Here is a 15,378-nt window from a genome sequence, read left to right as displayed (position 1 = left end):
GAGGCTCGGTGCATCATGTGAAGACCTTTGCAGTAGTGTTGTTTCCCGCTCGGCTCGCAGCCGCTAGCCGGTCAGCCGAGCCGTACGGCTCGGGCCCGGCTTCGAGCCGGAAGTCGATCGAGCCAAGCCGGTCAAAGCGGCTTCGCCAGCGGCTCGAGGTCCAGTTATACGTTGGTCACTATGGGGCCCGCAGACCTCTCTAGGAGATTTGAAACAGCGTTTTGATACTCGTGGAAGGTATCTCAAGCAGTAGCAAGGTCAAAGGTGGCATATATGCGAACTTTACAGACGGCGAATCTCAGCTGCACCCGTGAGAATTTGAATCCGCCGTGCCGTCCTCGGATGTATATACGACCTCTCCTGCCTCCATATACCCCGCTCGAGCTTGGAAGTAGCATGCAGAGGGTCGAGAACGTTTTCTTTCACTATCTGCAAGAGACACAGTAGGGTCAGGCGCGACGAAGTCCCTCTCAAGGGAAAGGTGCTCAAAATGGGCATCAAGCCGTGGCTGAAGCCGAAGCCAAGCCAAGCCGTGTCGAGCTGCTTGCCCCACTTACCAAAGCCGGCGAAAGCCGAGCCGAAGCCGAGCCGAGCCAGCCAAAAACAACACTACTTTGCAGAGACAGAGACGCTGAGCAAAAAGAGTGGCAAAAACCCTCCTCGGCGGGGAGTCGAACCCCGCTCTCCCGCGCACCGTCAATTGACAGGCGGGTGTACTAGCCGATATACTACCGAGGATTAAAGAACGTGGGCTTCTGACGTATTCTGTCATTGATTTGCAACACCACAAGCCCTCGCGTATGTACCTCTTACGTGCGGAGCCATCAATGGACGGTGTCAACAAGCGCGCTGCGCGTTGCTCCTGCTCATCTCCACCATCCGGTTAAGCTGCGCTCTGGCCCCGTCTGTATAGTCAAATCCATCAGGTTGATGAGGCAACGCCATTGCAACATCACGGGCGCTCACTCGCTCTTATCTCGCCTGTTCTCTCGACGGTCAGCTGCACCTCCCGCGCCACCTCCTCCCGCTACCCCGCCGCCTTCTGTCCCAACCCGCGCGCCATCCAAGGACGCGCACCCAATGAACGGATCGTTGGTGAGCAGTCTAGGCCTGCCGACGGCATGTCAGGATGACAGACAAATCGCGATCGCGCACAGACGAAGGGTACCTGCCTATTCTCTTCGTTTCCGCAGTCTGCCCCGTACTCACTTGAGCGCCGCAGACCAGCTGCTCGGTGAGCGTCCAGCACGATGAGCGCACCAGCGCAGGACGGTGACTTACTGTCGTCCGTGCCCTCAGAGGTCAAGGACGCCTTCGAGAGCTTCGATCGAGGTGCGCCACCGTGCTCTGAATAGGGGCGAAGGAGGGCTGACTTCTGCTGCAGACGGCAATGGCATGATCACTGTGGACGAGCTTCGCGGCGTCATGCACTCGTTGAACCGCCGCCCAACCGACGAGCAGATCATGGAAATGATCGACAAGGTGAGCTGCTGGACTTCATGCTGTGACATTGGTGTCCGTCGATCTAGCGCCACAATGCGTTATCCTACCCCACCCTACCCCCCATGCCGACTTGACAACCTGTCGCTACAATATACGCGACTTAACTTCCCTTCCCTAGGTGGACGTCGACGGTGACGGTCGCGTCAACTTCCGCGAATTCCTCATGCTCATGGGCGCCGATGCGTCCTTCTTCCGCCCCGACGACATGGTCGTCGACGGCGCGCCCTCCGCCGCCGAGAAAGAGATCAAGGAGATCTTCCGCTCCTTCGACAAGAACGGCGACGGGACGGTCAGCGTGAACGAGCTGAAGGAGATACTAGAGAGCTTCGGTGCGTCAGAGAGGGAGGACAGTAAGATTCGTGGCACGTGAGGCTGACCGTTCGGCGTTGTTACAGGGACGCGCCTTTCACAAGGGCAGGCAGAGGCGATGATTAATGCGGCCGATACCAATGGAGACGGCGTCGTTGGGTATGAAGGTACGTGCTGGTCCCGTCCTTTGCGCCGAATTTGCTGCTCAACCACTGCTTGCGCGCGCCAGAATTTGTCAAGGTGAAGACCGTCAATAGTGACAGTATCGACCTATCGTTGACCTCCATGCACGTAGATGATTACCTCTTGAGTTCCAGGTTGCGACTGCTTGCGCGTGAGCTTCCCCGAACAATCAACAATTATTGTACAATGTACTTCTTATATCTCGATTACTCTTGCAATCTATCTGACCCAATGCAGTCCGACTCATCTGGTCCGTTCGGCATATCGAAAGCAGCGACTCAGACATGACGGACAGTACTGTAAGCGCATCACAGCAGTCATAACATACTTGTTGCGTAACTGCCACTTTGCCATATGCGACGTCAACCTGAATATGCATGGTTCAATTATCGAAAATCTCCCATTGCGCTGCTATAAATCAGAAAGACTGCTAGGCGAGTGAACAGTGTCGACTATGCTCACCACTGTAGCCATGAGTCAGAAGGCGGAAGCGCTCTCGGCCCTGCGCCTTCCTTGGGCGAATCAAAAGACTGAGAGTGCGCCAACCGCTGTAGAGAACGTCGACGTCGACAACAATCCGTGGATCCTGTGGACCCCCGTCCTTCAGGCGCAAGCTCTCTACGTCAGGTTGACAGTCATCCAACACCATGGAGACATATGCGCAGCGGTCGTCTTTGACTATACCAGAGAATTCCTCTTCGATATACTGACTGACGAGTTGAGAGATGAAGTGCACGTCACGGGCGGACATGGAAGCTGACAAATGCGTAAGAGAGGTTGAATTAATTATTCCAGTATAGCTACATACCTCCGGTGCCATTATCAGCGCGCGGACAGGCGGCTCGATGGCCGCCTTCCAGCCAGTGGTATCTTTGACAAGACCTCGAGCAATATAGGGCCTCTGCGCAAGGACAAGCGCGGAGAGGCGCGTCGGCCGGGCTCGTACTCTACGTGTCGCGTCAAACCCGATATATAGGCGTCGTCTATGGGCACAAACCTGCGCATTGCAGCATTTCGCCACTCGCTGCCAAACTCTGTCCGCAAGTTTTCGGGCCCACTGGCGATCGCGCGCGAGAGAGATTACTTGTCTCAGCTCTAACGGCAAAGAAGGCGTGGTTGGCAAGTGTAGTATGTCCTGCTCGAAGGTCCGGATTGCCCGGCGGAAAACCAGGGAGGCCTTGATGCAGTGAAGGAGATCGGCGATGTCGCATCCAGGATTATTTTGTCGGATGCAAACGAGGACGTCGAAGACACCCTTTCGCAACGCGCGCACGGTTGTACGAGCATCAAGCGCGCACAAGTCGGCCAGAACCCCGTAGGCAACTTTGGAAAGGCCATCTTCCTTCATCCAATCCTTGGCGTGGTGCTCACGCATGACCGTCACAAGTGCGCCAATGATGCGTCGCGGAAATGGGCCGGGCTGAAGGTCCGGATACAGTGCCATAATTCGGATGAAGACAAGTTGTGCGTCCAGGTGAACCGCCGTTTCATCATCAATATTGCGCTCTAGGAGCATCGCGATGTGTTTGGCAGCGACGTGGTATACTTGGCGTGGGTCGCCCCAGACAGGGCGTAGAATCTCTGAAGCGACTTGGGGATACATTTCTCCATCTGACGTGATAATTCGTAGGGTGAATGGCAATATCGAGGCACACTCGAATGCGAGCGAAGGGTGGAGAGGGTCATGCATCCCGGATGCGTAGAGATGCGTCGATGAGAAGTACGCGTTGACAGCCGTTCGTATGATGTTCTCCGGAGACAAGATAATTGCCTTTGATAGGGAAGGGCCGAGTGCACATGCTACGACGCTGAGGAAGCGAGCGACTGCATCCATAGAGTCAAATAGCGCGTCTCTCTGATCATGAGACATGGCGGTGAGGCGTATGTCGTGATTGAACAGGGACATGTAGTTGACCCAGCGGGAGACGTTACGCCAGAAGGATGGATCATCCCTGAAGAACGCTGAACGGTCGCCAAGGCTACTGAAAGACAGCATCCAAGAGACTGTCGTGAGTGCCGTAGTGAGACCGACTCCCGCTTCTGTAGTGATGAATTGAACCAGTGGTAAGGCCGACGGGGGCGCTTGGACGAAGACACGGAAGGGACGCTTCCTGAGAGCGTGATGTACAAGTTCGACGGCCGGCCCTAAGGGTCCGTTTGAGTCTTCCAAGTCGCTGAGCTTCTCAAGCGCGCTGTAGAGCGCGCGAACGTCAGAGAAATCGCGGTAGCGCAGTTCAGCCATGCGGGTACTCTGCAAAGGTCAGTTATCGCAGTACTCTGCACGCAGCTTCGACCAAAGCAGCGTACCAGCTCATACGACGATGATGGGCCGAGGTGAGAGCGGGGTGGCGCGCTCAGTCATCGGACTCATCGGCCCGTTGGCTCTTCGGCACTTGCCGCGCATGTGAGCGATGTTGACATTTCGCTTTCAACTTCCAGGTTCCTTCCTTTCGCCCTCAGCTCTGGTTTGCAGAGACGGGCCTCGGCACTTCATCCTGGAAAATTATCTGGACCCTCACAGTCATATTCTATACTAAACCTCCGCAAATGGCTTTCTGTCCGCTCAAGGATCTGCGGTGACGAGTTAACCTCGTAGGGCTCCATGTGGAAATCCGCTAACTGACGAAGCGTTACTGTCTGGGGGCCTATGCGTACTTCATGCGCTCATCTGACTTCTCAAAGCCTTCTCAGATTCCGGCTGTAGACTTCCTTACCCCCGACGCTAGCTTATAAACAGACAGTGCTTATGATGTCGACCCTCGTACCTCCTTGCGCCTCGTATCCCGCGCTCTAGCATGGCTCCGAGACTGAACGTCCTTGCTTCTACCGCACTCACTCGGGACAACGACATGGGAGGATTACAACCGGCTCTGCCCTCCGATACCCTCCCTTCTATCGACCCCACGACTACCAGCCCATCCTGCCCATCGCAGTCACCCGAGCTATGCATGTCCATCGTGTTCCCCCTAGTCGTCAGCCCCGTGACCCCACCCCCCGACGCCGTCCTCATTTCCCGCGACGATGTCCACTTCTTTGTCAAGGGCATCCGCCTCTTCCCCGCCTTCCGCAACCTCCTCCCCGCGCACGGCCCCCTCGTCGCGGGCCTGCCGTCTGTGTGCGGCCTGTCCGTTGCGGGCCTTCCTTCTGCCCGCGCGCCCGATACGGCGGAGACGCTCAACATTGTGCTGCACGCTGCGCTGGGGCGCGAGTTGGTGGGGTTTGCTGCTCCGTCTGGGAGCGCGACTGGGCCGTCTGCCAGTGATTCCGCGCCGTCCGTGAGCGCCATTGGAGCCGCCGTGGACAGGTTCAACGCCTACGGGCTCGACGCGAGCGTGCTGCTCGCGCCCGGCCGGCCGTTGCATAGACTGCTAGCTACACACATCCCCACCGCGCCACTGGCGGTGTACGTCGTCGCTGCACGGGCGGATGCGGGCGCGTTGGCCGCCGCGGCCTCAGCGCATCTGCTGGGGGAGCCGGCGCACAAGATCTCGGACGAGCTGGCGGAGGCGATGGGCGCGGTGTACCTGAAGCGGCTGTTCATGCTGCATTGGAGGCGGGTGGAGGCGCTGAAGGAGATTCTGGGTAGGGCGCCGGGGATGCATGCACTGAATGGGTTCGGGGAGAGGTGCGAGGATCAGGGTGTTTTGGCGAAGAGGTGGGAGGATGTGACGGTTGAGATCGATGTGAATGCGAAGCCTGGTACGTGCTCGATGTAACTTCGTCCTTTGGAGCGACCTTGCAGTCTCCGGTGACTTTACGGCCACACACAGAACGCTTACGACCTTACAGATACGCCCGCGGGCCATATCGAGGCCGAACTTTTGTCAATATCCTCGCATCTCTCATGCAAACATTGCAAAGCCTCACTCCGAGAGCGTATCGAGGAATGCGTTGTTGACTGGGCTGCAGTCGGTGTGAGTGACTCTCCGCTCGTCAGTGCAACCTGTCGTCCTAACCGTTCTGCAGAGAACGATCTAGATGACTCGCTTGCTACGCGTGCACTCGACGCCAGTGGGCACGCGTCATGACTTTCGGGACTAGACGCGGAAAATACTCGTCACTGACGCGACGTGCGTCTTGATAAGCGAGGTGTCCCCTGACGCCTTGGGGGCTGCCCCTGGTACACGCGAAATAAGGCGACAAGATCCTGATATCCGGGCGAAAAGCATGCTAGACATATACTTATCGAGGTGCGGATATGAGCAAATTGTTGTTTTTCACAGTGGGGAACGTTGCCCGTCTACCAAGCCGCCTACAACGATCTACAGTATCAAGCACGCCATAGACAACCCATCAAGAACACCTGGCTATGCAAAAGAAGCTAAGAAAACGACGCGGCAATTTGTGTAGGTGAGGTACGAATGACGAAGCCAAGCAGCGACGAGGGTATGACAAGCTCAGACGACAAAGGAACGATCCATTGAAGCGATGAGTATACTTATGACCAGCCTGGACGACGAGAGGATGACCAGCTCGGGCGACGAAGGCCCGCGGTACGCCAAGCGGAGCGAAGAACTGGGAATACCCTGGAAGGACTCAGAGCTGATGACGACGGGATGAAGGTTTATACCGCCGACCACCGTGGTGACAGAGGAAGGGGGGGGGGTGGTTCGGAACGCGATAGAAGAGGCCAGAGAGGACCGCAGCTACTGGATCGACGATGGCTGAAAAGGCATTGATGAGGGGGAGACGACGGCAAATCGGTTCAGAAGAGTACTTTTCATACGAGTAGTCTTCGAGAGCTAACGAAGTCCTCGCTCGGGACTTGTATAGCGATTCAAATATTTGTTCATGCAGTCAAGTTGCGTGATCCCAACTTTACCCTGCTCCTATTCATGATGCACTGCTGATCAGCGTATAGACCATTTGTGGCAACTTCTTTATCGTCCTGCGGACTCTGTATTTTGCCTTGAGCACTTTTATGGACCTTTTATCTCACGACAGGCTCCTCAGACCCCATGTTGAGTGGAACGGTGAAGATCGCATGACGTTGCCACGAGCGAGCTGTGTGATGCCATTGTGATACAGTACCGATATTCGCTTGCGGACTATAGGAACAGTTCTCGATTCGCATTTCCTGGTTGACTTTCAGTGGCCCTTTCCCGACATCTCTTGTGAGTATTATGGGAGTACTGTAAATTTGGTTTCAGGCGCTGGCCATAAAGCCCGACAGTTTGGGTCGCCGGCTGCTCGGGGATATGCACGTGGGCAATAACTCGAGCAGGAACGACGCATAGGATGCGTTCATCACGAACATCGATGATGTCGTGGACTGACAGAGTGGCCCTTCGTGCGCGGCGCTGCCCGCGCGGGGATGGGAGCCCTTCTTTGCATGCGAGCCCTCTTTAGCAAGCGCAGACCTGCACACCACGCTCCCCCATGCGCCCAACGAGCAGCACCCAGCGCCAGATGCCTACGGCTTCCTCGTTGTCGGCACAGGCGCGCGCATCCCCCTCCTCCGTCTCGACCAGCCCCGCGCCAGACTCCCCGGAGCCGCTCGCCACCGTGTCCACCGCCTTCCCGCCCACCACAGACCGAGATCCCCCGCCCGACACCGTCCTCGTCTCGTCCGACGATGTCCAATTCTACGTCGCCGCCAGCACCCTCCTCCCCGCCCTCACCAACCTCCTCCCCGCCTCGGGCGCTCCGATCGCCGGCCTCCCCTCCACACGCGCGCCCGACGCAGCCGAGACGCTCAACATCATCCTTCACGTCGCGCAGGGCCGGTCGCCCGCTGCCTTCTCGCCCTCCGCGTCCGTGCTCGCGGGTGCGGCAGACCGGCTGCCCGCCTACGGGCTCGACGCGCGCGCAGCGCTCGCCCCAGGCCAGCCGCTCTACACATTGCTCGCCGCGCAGGCACCCCTCGCGCCCATGATCGTATACGTCGCCGCCGCACGCGCGGACGCGTACGCGCTCGCCGCCACCGCGTCATCCTACCTCCTCTCCTACCCGCTCTACACCGTCACGGACGACCTGGCGGAGGAGATGGGCGCCGTCTACCTCGGGCGGCTGTTCATGCTGCACCGGCGGCGCCTGGATGCGCTCAAAGGGTACCTCGGCCAGCCGCCGGAGCAGCACCCCGAGACGCCGACGTGTGGGTTCGCGGAGCAGGCGGCGCTGACGAAGAACTGGTTGTATACCACAGCGTGCATTATGATCGAGGCGCAACCCGGTGCGTTATGGCTATAGTCCTTTAACTCTATACTGATCATGTATTGCAGACACGCCGGCAAGCGCAATCGAGACGACATTGTACTCACTCATGCCCCAATTAAAATGCAATCTGTGCAAAGCAGCGCTCAAAGCTCGTATCGAGCGGCTGGCCGTCGAGTGGTCTTTGCTAGGGGTAAGTACTGACCGATCCACCTGTCGAGGGATGAACTCACCTTTTGACAGAGGACAATCTGACCGTCATCGTTCTCTCACTGACTGCCATCGCTCTCTCGCTGACTGCCATCACCAACCCTTACGCCCGTCATCTTGTATACTTACTCACACGATCCCACTTCCTATATACCTACCCGCATCAGACCTTGCGACGGACATCCGCACGTCGCTTAGCACATACATCCATACAATACCTGCGTACCCATGCATACACTGCGCACGGTAATTCACACTGCGTAATCCAGTAAGTGACCCAAGTACTCTCTGTCTGTATATAAAACTGATGTCAATCTAGTATACTTCCCGAGTACCCCGCCACCACTATCCCGTGGGTCCTACGGCTGTAGCAATATATCTCTCCCATACTTTACCCTAGAACGGACGGTCTGTTCCCATACCTTTTGTGCTACTAGTGTTGATCCTCCCCGTTAAATGTAGTATATGTTCATGTGTTCTCCAATGCATACTTCGTCGTTCCCTCGATGTGCCTTGTGCATACGTCCTCTATCTCTCGTGTCGGCTCCCCTCTTCGCCAGCTTCCCTCTTCGCCAAGGCTGCGTAGATGGAGGGGGACTATGGAGAATGTTTCACCTGACTACAGAGAAGACCCGTCATATGTGTTGCGTGCTCCTCGTAAGCTATACTGCCGTCGTATGTTCGTATATAGCCTCTCTTGTAACCTGCTGCTCTATCGCGTTCTCGCATTGTCCCTCTTCTCGTCGTTATGCATCATGAATTTCTGAGTCTTTCGTACTGCTTACTGCGTAGAATCGTCGTCGACTGTAGCCTTGGTACGCCTCACAAATCGGCCTCGGCGACGACGCGCGCCCACCGTCGCCTTATAACCCTTGTCACGTGCACGCCACGAGCAATGCCGGGCCGATGTGCCGATGTGCCGATCGTCGCCAGGGACAACAAGTGCAGGCCCCCGTCCCAGTCGGCCTATCCTTGGTAATGGTCGATCGCATATCATGACAACAACCAAGATATCCTTCTATGTAGTTGTTACAGGCTAGAATAGTGTACAAATTGACCTTTTCCCTTTTCACAGTGCTCAAGTATCACCGCTTAGTGATGCGTGTGCGTGCCGCCCTGGTTGAGCGACAGACCCTGGTTGAGCTCCTTGATCTTTTGAATGATCGCTGCAAAGAGAGCCCATCAGCATTCTAATCCCCACCTCACAAAAGCACCTCCACTCACACTGCGGGTCGAGCCCCTGGTGGTACACCTGCTCCCACAGGCCGCCGCTGCCCTCCTTCGTCGTGCCCATGTAGCCGTACTTGGGCGTGAGGCCGCGCTCGAGGAGCCAGGTGCCGAACTTGGACCCGAGGCCCGTCTTCTGGTTCGCGGACTCGACGACGAGGACGAAGGGCGTCTTGCCGACGGTCGTGAGCGCCTGCTCGTCGATGATGTTCAGCGTGGACTTGATGACGAGGCCGACGTCGAGGCCCTCCTGGCGGAGGCGGAGGACGGCGTCCCAGGCGCGGTAGGTCATCTCGCCGTAGGTGACGACGTAGCCGGCCTAAAGGTATGTTAGCAACTAGGCGAAGAAGGGGGAGAGAGGCCACTCACGGTGCCCGTCGCCATGAACTCGTCCTTGCCCGGGATAAACTCGTAGTCGTCGCCGAACATGCGCGAACCGTCCTCCTTGAGCAGGTACGGAACCTTCGACCGCGTCGAGAAGATGAACCGCACGCCGCGCTCGAAGAACACGCGCTTCACGCACGCGATCATCTGCGCCGCGTCCGCCGGGAAGTACAGCCACGAGTTCGCGTCCGCGAGCCCGTTGTCCGCAAACAGGTTGTTCACGCCAAAGTGGCACGTGTTGTCCGCCATCTCGTCGATGCCCGAGTGCGAGAAGTGGCAGAGGACGTTGCAGTTGTTGAGGCGCGCCATGGTGATCTCGGAGATGCACATCTCGAGGAAGGCGGCGAAGGTGGAGAAGACGCCGAACTTGTCATGGTCGAAGCCGAACCCAGCGGCGGCAGAGAAGTTGCCGCGCTCCATAATGCCAGAGGGGACGAAGACCTCGGGGTGCTTCTGGTGAATCGCCTTGAGACCGGTCGACCCCTCAAGGTCACCTGCGTGAAGTTAGCGCTGTCCGTGAAGCTGCCAGACATCATCATCAACTCACTGTCTATAACAAGGACCTTCTTCGCAGCTTCCTCCTTGCTGAGAGTATCAAGAACCTTGTTGACCGCCTCACCGAAGATAGCGCGGCTAACGAGAGCATTAGTAACTGATCAGACCCATGAGAGTGATGAAGGCATACTTAGCCGCGGACTCCTTCGTTGAGCCAACAAACAGGTACGGGTTCGCGTTGGGCTTGATCTCCAGCAAGATGTTGCTGTAATCCGGGTGGCCGCGCTTCTTCAAATAGTTGAGCGCGGCCTTGACCGGAATGACGTCGTGGCCGTGCGGGGTGCCCTCGATATCGTCGACACCCGGCGCCATGAGACGCTTCGAGACGACCGCGGCGGGACCGTCGTAATTCAGAATTTCGTGGACACCGCCCCAGAGGGAGTCGAGATCCTCGCCTTGGACAGTTACGACCTTGAGGCCGTGACCCTCGAGCGTCTTCTGGAGCTCGTAGCCCTTCATGTACTCGGACGGATGACCAGCGATGGTCACGTCGTTATCGTCAATGAGAAGCTTGACGTTCAGGCCCTGAGCGACTGCCAGACGAGCAGCCTCAGCGTCATCACCCTCCTGCTGGGAGCCATCGGAGCCCAAGCAGAAGACAGTCTTGTCCTTGTTGGCAAGGGCGACACCGTTGACCAGCGGCCTGCCAGAAAAGCGGTCAGCGGTGGAGAGATACCGCACAAGAGCAGGATCCGTACCAGACGTGTCCCAAGCGGCCTGACGAGAACTTGACACCCGGGGTCCTGCGAACGTGTGTGAGCATGGCGTTCACCCGGCGTATGCGGAAGAGCGACTGACAAGCCGAGCTCAGGGTGACCAGGGAGCTTCGAGTTCGCTTCACGGTAGTGAAGAAGGTGCTCAGCAGGGAGGGAGCCCTCAAGGGCGGCGAGGAGGTATTGCGTGGCAACGCGGTGACCTGTAGGGTAGACCGATCAGTATAGCGGCCTCCTGCGGGAACGCTAAACACATACCAGCCTCATCGAAGACGATCGGGACGAACTTCTCCGGCGCAGCGTCGAAGAGCGAGAGGATCAGGCAGACCTCGGGCACGGTATCAAATGCGCCGCCTGGAGGGAATGTCAGACGCCGATCTCTTAGAAAGGACGCCGTCTCGCGCACCAGTGTGCCCGCTCACACCGCGCGCCGCGCCCGTGGCGGTAAAAAGTACGATCGCATCGCGCAAAAGGTTGATGTTCGCCGTCAGCGTCTGCTTTTGCTCATCGGTGAGCTTCGGGTTCGTGGGGTCGAGCTTGATCCTGGGCAAGTGTTAGTGCACAGAGATCGCGACGCTGAGCGCGCGCGCCGTACTTCTTGTACTGCTTAAGATCGATGGGGAATGGGGCGGCGGTTCCAGACATGGTGGCGGGTGTCAAGCGGTGAGAGAATCAAGAAAAACCTGGTTGGTGAGCTGCCCGTGACTTTATAGGCGGGATGGGGAGATGAAGTCATCGCATAACAAATCCAGCGCCAGGCACCACGTGCTATTTGCCATGCGCCGGTCCCAAAGTACCCCTCGGGATTGTTCGAAATGCAGAGGACAGTAGAAGCTTACGATGCCCACCTCAGTTACACTTGCAAGACTCGATGTGCACTATCTCATCTCGGCTCATGCCTTGATGTTTGTTTGTGACAGAGAATAAGCATTACTTCCCGTCCAAGAGAAAGTCGGATAGACACCACCTTCTTCCGTAAGCATTCCCTCGTTACCGTTCTCAGACAGAGAATTCTCCGTATGATAATCCCATCCTGACAGTGGATTGCCCGGGTGGATAATCTCCAAGAATTACCTCTGAAACGCCGCCCAACCCAGAAGCGCACCCGCGGCATCAGCGACGAGACTCGCGCAGAGCGTAACGCTCTATCACTCTTGTTGGTGGTGGAAGTCGTTGTCGGCATGCGGGTGAATTTGGCGTTAGTGGTCTCTGAAGCGGTCAGACCGTGCAGTAGGCGCCAGCGTCACATCGCACTCTTCATCGTCTCTGTACTTCATGTTCGTATCTCTCGTGTCGGTAGGATGCGTGTCAGGATCGTGGTGGTACCTGCTCAAGTTCAACATGCATCCACGCGATTTACCACGATCCATCTGCCGGTCCGGACTCCCGACTGTCATCAATGAGCCCATTTTCGGATAACCCTTTGTCGTCTTATCTCCCGCGTAACCCAACAGCCCACTTGTGAGGCGTAAACTGCTTGTCATTTCGTCCAGGAAATTGCGTTTCTGGATACTGTGACTGTCTTTGGGAAACACAGAAGAAATTCCCGCAGTGTAAGTATCCGCGTTTATTCCCTTTGTTACGCCATTGTTCATTGTTTTATGTGTTCCGCATGTGCGTTTATTTGTTACCTTGTCCCTTAGTCCATTAGGCGCCCGACTAACCTCGCATCATTTGCAGGATGGAAGGATTACCGGACCTGAACCAGCACCAGCAAGTCCAACCGCATGCTGGTCCCGTGGAAAACGGCGTCGCAGGACCCTCGCAAGCAGCTTCTAGTACCCAGCCGGTTTTGCCGACTCCTGGTACTCCAGACCAGCCAGCACCAGCACCTGCAGTCCCGCAGAAACGTCGACCCGGACGTCCTAAGGGATCGGGCAAGAAGTACCCCGAGGCGAATCCGAATGTGCCCAAGACCAAGCGTCCTGTGGGGCGTCCGCGTAAGGATGGTCTCCCGGCGGGCTCGCTGGGCCCTAGGCCAAAGACGCGGACCCATGTCTTCCCTCTATCCGTGGTGCGTCGTCCATCACCTCGTACCCATCCTGGGACTAACCTTGACTGCAGACCCCCGCCTCCCTCAAGAAGATCCTGCATTCGATCGATCCCAGCCTCCAGCAAGACGATTGGCCGGCGTTGGCGCAGACGCAGCCGAATGCATTCTTGCGCGCGCTCATCACCGCATTGAACACGACTCCGGGGATTGGTGCGCAGACGACGCAGGCCGAACACGAGGCGTTCCAGTTGCACTCCTATTCGCTGTCTGCGAAGGCGATGCAATCTGAGCATATCCCCTCGCTCTACTCCGTGCTCAAGACGTTTTGGCTGCCATGCTCCCCCGCTTACTTCTCACTTATCGCGTCTGCTTCGACGGGACGTACGCCGTCCGATCACCAATTCCTGTACTGGGATCCTCTACCGCTGGTCTTCAATGGCCTGCTGTGCCCGTGCTGCTGTCAGGCACCTCTTATCAACCGTTCGCGCATCCAGTCCGCGCCAATCAAGGTAAGCCTTGACCGCCAACTTGCATACGTTCCCGCTGACCGAGTCCTCAGGTGTACGACGTTCCCAAGCCTTTCTATATCATCGGCTGCGAATACGTATGCAAGAGCCCCACTTGCGTCTCGCAGACGTCCAGTGAGGGCCGCTCCTTTGCCAGCACCGACGCCGTTGTGCTGCGTGCTCTGCCCGCCGCGCTGATTCAGGAGTTTCCCGCTCGTCTTCTACAAGATGAGGGTCTCATGGGAACGAGCCCGAAGATCTGGAATTGGCAGGCCCTCGGAGTGTCGCAGACGATCTGGAATATGGTCCTGGGCGGCCTGCGTGTCGGCCTGAACAAGGACGCCATCGTCCAAATCATCCACTCGACCATGAACGGCGTCAGCGAGCCATTCGACCCGCAAGCGCTCCCCATGATTCCAATGGGTATGCCCCCGCCACACTCCTTCCCCCCAATGGAAATCAAGAGCGCGCCTCCGCATGAGTCCGTCCCACCGGAGGCCCCTCCGCCGATGCCGCAGCCAAGTGGGAGCTCCGACGAGGTCGAGCAGCAACTCGCCGCCGACGCCATGGACGCAGACGAGGATGCCGCTGGGCACGCTGACGAGAGCATGGAGACAGACCACTCGCTGCACTACCCCACCGACTTCGACGTCCCCTTCGGCGGGCCGCTGCCCGAGATTTCGCAGTCCGCCTCCACTGCGGGCTCCGCGACGCAGACGACCGGCCCGCCCGCCTCGCAGGGCCCTCCTCCTCCCATGCAGTCGCAAGAAGCCGGCCCCTCGACGCTCCCCGCCGCGCCCCCGCAGGCGCCGTACACTCCCTTCTACAGCGGATATGCATACTACGGCGTGCACCCCGCCCAGGCGTACGCGGGCGCGCCGACGAGCAATGGCCACGGCTCGAAGCGCTTGTCGCCGGACGACTCGTTTTCGAAGCGCAGCCCGCGGCACTGCCTGAAGTGCGGCTCGCAGGATTGCAAGGGCAAGGGCGGGCGGCAGCACTGCCAAAATCCGTGCCAGGACTGCGGGAAGGTGGTGTGTCGGGGGCGCAATGGGCGGAGGCGGGATAAGCCGTGTCAGGAAGGGTGGGACGAGTGAGGTGGAGGATGATCATGTTTCCTTTCTTGCGTCTGCTTGAGTTACTGACTGTATTTGTACTTAAGGTAGATGTCATAAGTACGACGTCCAGAGTATGCCTTATGGCCGGGCTTCGGCATATGCCGGTGGGTTTGATGGCGGCATAGTGGTTCAACCTGCTCTTGCTTCTTGCCTTCATCATGCACCGTTTGAAAATTTTCCTCCCTGCGTTCGAATTTTCAGATCCCGCCCTTAGAATGCCTCAAGAATTCTTAATTTCACTCCCCTCTCATCAAATTTTCTATTCTGTCTCAGCGGTTCTGCTAAAAGGCTATTGAAGGCAACCGTCGACGTATTTTGAGCTGGACAGCGAGCGGAGATCATTCACCTGTCTTGACTTCCAACTTGGCTTCCACAAAAACACCTGAGGTGATGTGGCGGAGGCGCACTGACCCGATGCGCCAGGCCTCTGACATGAAGTTCCAGTCCAAAGTTCCACCGCACCCGACGACTGTCAGACTGCGTTGCCCTCGGCTCGCGCGCATTGCCCGTAGTTCTGTCGACCG

The 15,378-nt window shown here is 57.7% G+C and overlaps 7 protein-coding genes and 1 non-coding gene across 8 annotated transcripts; 5 read left to right on the top strand and 3 right to left on the bottom strand.

Annotated features, from left to right (window-relative positions):
* Nucleotides 1-656: 656 nt before the first annotated feature.
* SCHCODRAFT_t114 lies at nt 657-738 on the bottom strand. Its single transcript has one exon. It is a non-coding gene; the product is annotated as a tRNA-Asp (tRNA).
* Nucleotides 739-753: 15 nt separating this feature from the next.
* SCHCODRAFT_02626349 (EF-hand) lies at nt 754-2,270 on the top strand. Its single transcript, XM_003031689.2, has 9 exons — nt 754-1,095; nt 1,158-1,164; nt 1,223-1,234; nt 1,300-1,332; nt 1,385-1,482; nt 1,622-1,832; nt 1,899-1,979; nt 2,042-2,052; nt 2,108-2,270. The coding sequence occupies exons 1-9, from the start codon at nt 931-933 to the stop codon at nt 2,120-2,122; spliced, it is 633 nt and encodes a 210-aa protein (XP_003031735.1). The 5' UTR covers nt 754-930; the 3' UTR covers nt 2,123-2,270.
* SCHCODRAFT_02578868 (uncharacterized protein) lies at nt 2,149-4,339 on the bottom strand. The gene is made up of 5 exons (XM_050343896.1): nt 4,303-4,339; nt 2,993-4,246; nt 2,804-2,942; nt 2,458-2,751; nt 2,149-2,403 (listed from the first exon to the last, which is right to left on the bottom strand). The coding sequence occupies exons 2-5, from the start codon at nt 4,235-4,237 to the stop codon at nt 2,378-2,380; spliced, it is 1,704 nt and encodes a 567-aa protein (XP_050200093.1). The 5' UTR covers nt 4,238-4,246; nt 4,303-4,339; the 3' UTR covers nt 2,149-2,377.
* A 451-nt stretch (nt 4,340-4,790) lies between these two features.
* Nucleotides 4,791-5,973, top strand: SCHCODRAFT_02701434 (uncharacterized protein; the record flags this gene model as incomplete). Its single annotated transcript, XM_003031690.2, has 3 exons — nt 4,791-5,694; nt 5,785-5,909; nt 5,962-5,973. 3 exons carry the CDS (start codon nt 4,791-4,793, stop codon nt 5,971-5,973), a joined length of 1,041 nt encoding a protein of 346 aa, XP_003031736.1.
* A 1,401-nt stretch (nt 5,974-7,374) lies between these two features.
* Nucleotides 7,375-8,403, top strand: SCHCODRAFT_02701433 (uncharacterized protein; the record flags this gene model as incomplete). Its single annotated transcript, XM_003031691.2, has 3 exons — nt 7,375-8,167; nt 8,217-8,341; nt 8,392-8,403. The coding sequence occupies 3 exons, from the start codon at nt 7,375-7,377 to the stop codon at nt 8,401-8,403; spliced, it is 930 nt and encodes a 309-aa protein (XP_003031737.1).
* A 210-nt stretch (nt 8,404-8,613) lies between these two features.
* On the top strand, nt 8,614-9,157 carry SCHCODRAFT_02293324 (uncharacterized protein). Its single transcript, XM_050342297.1, has one exon. The coding sequence runs from the start codon at nt 8,824-8,826 to the stop codon at nt 9,115-9,117; it is 294 nt and encodes a 97-aa protein (XP_050200092.1). The 5' UTR covers nt 8,614-8,823; the 3' UTR covers nt 9,118-9,157.
* A 197-nt stretch (nt 9,158-9,354) lies between these two features.
* SCHCODRAFT_02626339 (thiamine diphosphate-binding protein) lies at nt 9,355-11,966 on the bottom strand. Its single transcript, XM_003032136.2, has 10 exons — nt 11,833-11,966; nt 11,644-11,780; nt 11,496-11,591; nt 11,323-11,440; nt 11,223-11,267; nt 10,655-11,167; nt 10,517-10,602; nt 9,955-10,463; nt 9,583-9,904; nt 9,355-9,524 (listed from the first exon to the last, which is right to left on the bottom strand). Exons 1-10 carry the CDS (start codon nt 11,880-11,882, stop codon nt 9,451-9,453), a joined length of 1,950 nt encoding a protein of 649 aa, XP_003032182.1. The 5' UTR covers nt 11,883-11,966; the 3' UTR covers nt 9,355-9,450.
* Nucleotides 11,967-12,725: 759 nt separating this feature from the next.
* On the top strand, nt 12,726-15,042 carry SCHCODRAFT_02542390 (uncharacterized protein). The gene is made up of 4 exons (XM_003031692.2): nt 12,726-12,851; nt 12,918-13,251; nt 13,302-13,739; nt 13,790-15,042. Coding segments are annotated over exons 1-4 (1,818 nt in total). The 5' UTR covers nt 12,726-12,849; the 3' UTR covers nt 14,834-15,042.
* The last annotated feature ends 336 nt before the right edge of the window (nt 15,043-15,378 follow it).

Source organism: Schizophyllum commune (assembly GCF_000143185.2).
Source record: "Schizophyllum commune H4-8 unplaced genomic scaffold SCHCOscaffold_6, whole genome shotgun sequence".
Classification (NCBI taxonomy): Eukaryota; Fungi; Basidiomycota; class Agaricomycetes; order Agaricales; family Schizophyllaceae; genus Schizophyllum; species Schizophyllum commune.
Note: the sequence above shows the minus strand (reverse complement) of the source record. Positions and strands in the feature narration are given on the sequence as shown.

Coding starts and splice junctions, on each gene's coding strand:
- SCHCODRAFT_02293324 (XM_050342297.1), top strand. CDS start 8,824: ATGTTCATGTGTTCTCCAATGCATACTTCGTCGTTCCCTCGATGTGCC.
- SCHCODRAFT_02542390 (XM_003031692.2), top strand. Junction 13,252..13,301: donor ATGTCTTCCCTCTATCCGTG/GTGCGTCGTCCA, acceptor CCTTGACTGCAG/ACCCCCGCCTCCCTCAAGAA. Junction 13,740..13,789: donor TCCAGTCCGCGCCAATCAAG/GTAAGCCTTGAC, acceptor CCGAGTCCTCAG/GTGTACGACGTTCCCAAGCC.
- SCHCODRAFT_02626349 (XM_003031689.2), top strand. CDS start 931: ATGAGGCAACGCCATTGCAACATCACGGGCGCTCACTCGCTCTTATCT. Junction 1,333..1,384: donor CTTCGAGAGCTTCGATCGAG/GTGCGCCACCGT, acceptor CTTCTGCTGCAG/ACGGCAATGGCATGATCACT. Junction 1,483..1,621: donor TCATGGAAATGATCGACAAG/GTGAGCTGCTGG, acceptor TCCCTTCCCTAG/GTGGACGTCGACGGTGACGG.
- SCHCODRAFT_02626339 (XM_003032136.2), bottom strand. CDS start 11,882: ATGTCTGGAACCGCCGCCCCATTCCCCATCGATCTTAAGCAGTACAAG. Junction 11,441..11,495: donor GATCGTCTTCGATGAGGCTG/GTATGTGTTTAG, acceptor TCTACCCTACAG/GTCACCGCGTTGCCACGCAA. Junction 10,603..10,654: donor ACGAAGGAGTCCGCGGCTAA/GTATGCCTTCAT, acceptor TGCTCTCGTTAG/CCGCGCTATCTTCGGTGAGG.
- SCHCODRAFT_02578868 (XM_050343896.1), bottom strand. CDS start 4,237: ATGGCTGAACTGCGCTACCGCGATTTCTCTGACGTTCGCGCGCTCTAC. Junction 2,752..2,803: donor CGCTGATAATGGCACCGGAG/GTATGTAGCTAT, acceptor CGCATTTGTCAG/CTTCCATGTCCGCCCGTGAC. Junction 2,404..2,457: donor TCTGACTCATGGCTACAGTG/GTGAGCATAGTC, acceptor GATTTATAGCAG/CGCAATGGGAGATTTTCGAT.